At 40.7% G+C, this 3533-nt stretch overlaps 1 protein-coding gene across 1 annotated transcript; it reads right to left on the reverse strand.

Annotated features, from left to right (window-relative positions):
• Positions 1-423: 423 nt before the first annotated feature.
• On the reverse strand, positions 424-2072 carry LOC138796716 (forkhead box protein I1c-like). The gene is made up of 2 exons (XM_069976360.1): positions 1481-2072; positions 424-1075 (listed from the first exon to the last, which is right to left on the reverse strand). The coding sequence occupies exons 1-2, from the start codon at positions 2070-2072 to the stop codon at positions 561-563; spliced, it is 1107 nt and encodes a 368-aa protein (XP_069832461.1). The 3' UTR covers positions 424-560.
• Between the last annotated feature and the right edge of the window lie 1461 nt (positions 2073-3533).

A 3533-nucleotide genomic window follows, 5' to 3' on the forward strand; every position in this document is an offset into this window, starting at 1 on the left:
CCTGTGCTATAGATAAGTGATGACTTATTATTACCAGAATACCCTTTTATGTATACTTTAAAACTCTGTTCACACTAGCATCATGGTATCTACTCTGGAAGAAGCCAAACCGGCTATAACTAATCCTGACAGTCCCCATTAACTTATAATGCAATCCTTCAGGTCCCTGTCACGTTTCTGGTGTTTTTATGACAGCAAGAACAGATCTACAAATTCTTGCCACATAAAAGCAACAGAAACCTGACAAGGCTGGGAATACAAAACCTTTTCCTTCCCCCCTTCAATAATTCCAAACCAACACATTTTTCTCAAAGTATTTACAAATCTTTATTTGTCATAAATAAGACAAAAAAAAATAATAAAAAAATAAACAAAATCTTATGTTACATTAGAGATCTATAAATCTACATACACAGCAATGGAAGGAGCCAAAAATATATGGACAAGTGGCAGTGGCGAGCAATACAATACTATGTACATGGCTGGTAGGATAGCAGTATGAGGGTAATGCAAAGGGTTAAGGCTTGTGCGTTATGGGACTATCGTACATATAGACTAGCTCAGTATCTGCCATAGATGTGAGGGTGCTGGGATTGAAGCTGCTGTAGGTATTGTGACTTCTGGTTGGTTGCAGGGAAGGTGTTATAATATGGGGTTCGGCTATAGAAGAGATTATTGTCCTGTATACCTCCGGTGGGGTCTGCGGAGGGGATGGAGTTGAAGCCGTTCATGCCGGTGATGTTTCTCTGAGACAGTTCATTGACCAGGCCCAAGGGCATCTGTTTGCTTACTGAGTTGGTTTCAATGTTTGCAATACTGTTGAGGAAGTTATTGAGGCATGGGGTATAGGTGACGGCCGGCGGTGATGGCGACTTCAGGTCGTGCGGTGATGAAGCCTCCACTGACGCTGGGGATGGGGTAGGCACCGGGCTGCCCTCTTTGTCTTTTCTATCTTCTTCAACCTTAACCATCTTGGATGAGTTGGCGTCAGATTTGCTCTTTCGCTTTCTGCGGAAATTACCATTGTCAAACATTTTTTCGCAGTTGGAGTCAAGGGTCCAGTAGTTTCCTTTACCTAAGGAAGATAAGAAATGGATAGATAAGCGGAAGGAAAGATACCGACGGGTGAGATAAAAACAAGCAAAAGAAATTACTAGAGAGAGTCTACTATAAAAAAGGTTAAAAAATAGAGTAAAATATCATGTGATATAATAAAAAAAACTATTTCAAATATAAAAATAAGATGCAAAAACAAATAAAATAATAAAATAAGAAATTTAAAAAAATTACATTTAAGTATAATAGTTTTACACTATACAAAAAGTATTTAAAAAAATTTAAAATGTACATAATTTTTTTTTTTTAGATGGCATATTGATAGATATAACTTATACAAAACATATTACAAAAGCATAAAAAAAAACAAATGTGTAATCTATCAGATGTAAAAAGTAAAAAAAAAAATCTCTGAATTTCTTACCTGGATCATTTTCGTCTCTTGCAACCTTCTTGAAGCAGTCGTTCAGGGACAGGTTATGCCTGATAGAGTTTTGCCATCCAGCTTTACTCTTCTTATAGAATGGGAAGTTGTCCGCCACGTACTGGTAAATCTGGCTAAGGGTTAACTTCTTCTCTGGAGTATTCTGTATGGCCATAGCAATGAGGGCTGAATAGGAATATGGAGGCCTCACCATCTTCAACAGCTCTTCCTGGGATGCCACCGATAACCAGCTAAGATCTGCCCCTCCAAAACCTGGTGAATTTGGCAGGAACTGGCGTTGGGATCCATATGCTGGTGGCATATAAGGAGATGGGCTGTTGCCATGAAGGTAACTTGATGAGTTGTTGACTCCAGGTCCTCCAAGCCATAAGTAGGGGTTTGTTGGTGTAGCATAGTCCCCAAGTCCATAGTTGGATGTCCTCTGAGATGCATGGAGGTTCTGCTGGTGGTACATGCTGAAGTTGTCACAGTACACCGCCATCTCCGGAGCTTCCTGAGCACTTTTGGGTTGAGGTTGGTGAGGGTTTGAAGCTGGAAATCTCTGTTGAGCTGGTAGTTGGATGGAGTTCATACTCTTCACAGCACCTGTAAGTCTCCTGGTGCTACTGATGATGTGTGTCAAACCTCAAGACCACCTGTATTTATACCACCCAAGACCCTCCTGCCTTGGGCTAAGAATAGGCGTGTCCTTCTCTGAACAACCAGTTGGCTGGCTCAGTAGACAAGCTATAGGTGGGTATAGACAGGTCTCACCTTCAGAGAGGCACCAGCCAGAACAATAGATCCTTTTCATTGATTGTTCTCCTCACCTGTCTGTCCCAGCAGGACATTATTTCTCCATTTCATATGCTAATTCATTAGAACAAGTTGCAGTTAAACATGACCCCTGTTTTCACAAGTTCTTGATATACTTTAATTGGTTCTATATACAGCTTATTACAGGCTTTATCTTACTTTATACTATGAATTAAAATATTTTCAGCTGTTGTAGTCAATGTTGCATAGGTACGTCAGATAACAAAGCTTGGTTGTAAACTTATGGAAACTAATACTTTATCAAAAGTTGACAAAAAGGATAGTAGCAACTATATAACATAGCACAACCCATTGTGCTATTGTAAGATTTGTGGGGGCAAAAATGTAGATGAAAAGTGTTAAGCTGGCCGTATATGTTAGAAAGCTGTCACCCAAAAGCTTATATAGTCAGCTCCTATCTCCTCTATACACATGGGTATGGAGGGTGTAAGGCACTGCCAAACTTTTCCCACCGAGAAGAATATGATCAGGCAGTTAAAATTCAACATATCCTTCTTTCTCAACATCTACCATGATGGAAGACTGAGGAGACACCCAACAACCCACATACATTCAATATTTGACTTGTCATGCCGAAATTGGTGCGTTCTTAGAGGGGCATTTATTGGATGATGAAAAGGAAGAAAGCATTATAAGGCTATGTTCACACTGCGTATGTTTCCGGCCTACATGCGAATATACGCATGTAGTTTTGAGGTTGATGCGTTCGCTTGAAAGTATATGATATACACCCTCACAGTGCACACTACGTATGAGCTTACGGCCGGATCGTATACGGCGCTGTGAAAAATGAACAAGACCATTGTTTGAGGACGGAAATATTGAAACTCACGGCCGTGGATTTCCATACGGTCCCGTACAAAGTACTTATTTCAGCCAAATTGAACTTGATTTTTCGATCCAAAAGGTTCTGTGTGGTTTACGGGGCTGGGCGAAGATTTCCAAGTAAATGACCTGTTTCAGATCGCTTCGAAACAAGCTAGGGAAGCATAACTGTACTGCGGGCGTATGTTCGCGGTTTGTACGCATCCGGCCGCATGACGATTTTTCCCACGCCCGTAGTTTCAGCCGCACATGTACAGCGGCGTATGAAATGCGGCCGGACTCATACGCAGAGTGTACATAGCCTAAAGGAGATAGAAAGAGGTAATGGAAACTAGAATGTAATTTTTTACGAGGTTAAGGGTCCTATTAGATTAAGTGATTTTTACCGATT

The sequence above is a fragment of the Dendropsophus ebraccatus genome, chromosome 7, assembly GCF_027789765.1.
Source record: "Dendropsophus ebraccatus isolate aDenEbr1 chromosome 7, aDenEbr1.pat, whole genome shotgun sequence".
Lineage (NCBI taxonomy): Eukaryota > Metazoa > Chordata > Amphibia > Anura > Hylidae > Dendropsophus > Dendropsophus ebraccatus.

Coding starts and splice junctions, on each gene's coding strand:
- LOC138796716 (XM_069976360.1), bottom strand. CDS start 2,072: ATGAACTCCATCCAACTACCAGCTCAACAGAGATTTCCAGCTTCAAAC. Junction 1,076..1,480: donor AAGAGACGAAAATGATCCAG/GTAAGAAATTCA, acceptor TATCTTCCTTAG/GTAAAGGAAACTACTGGACC.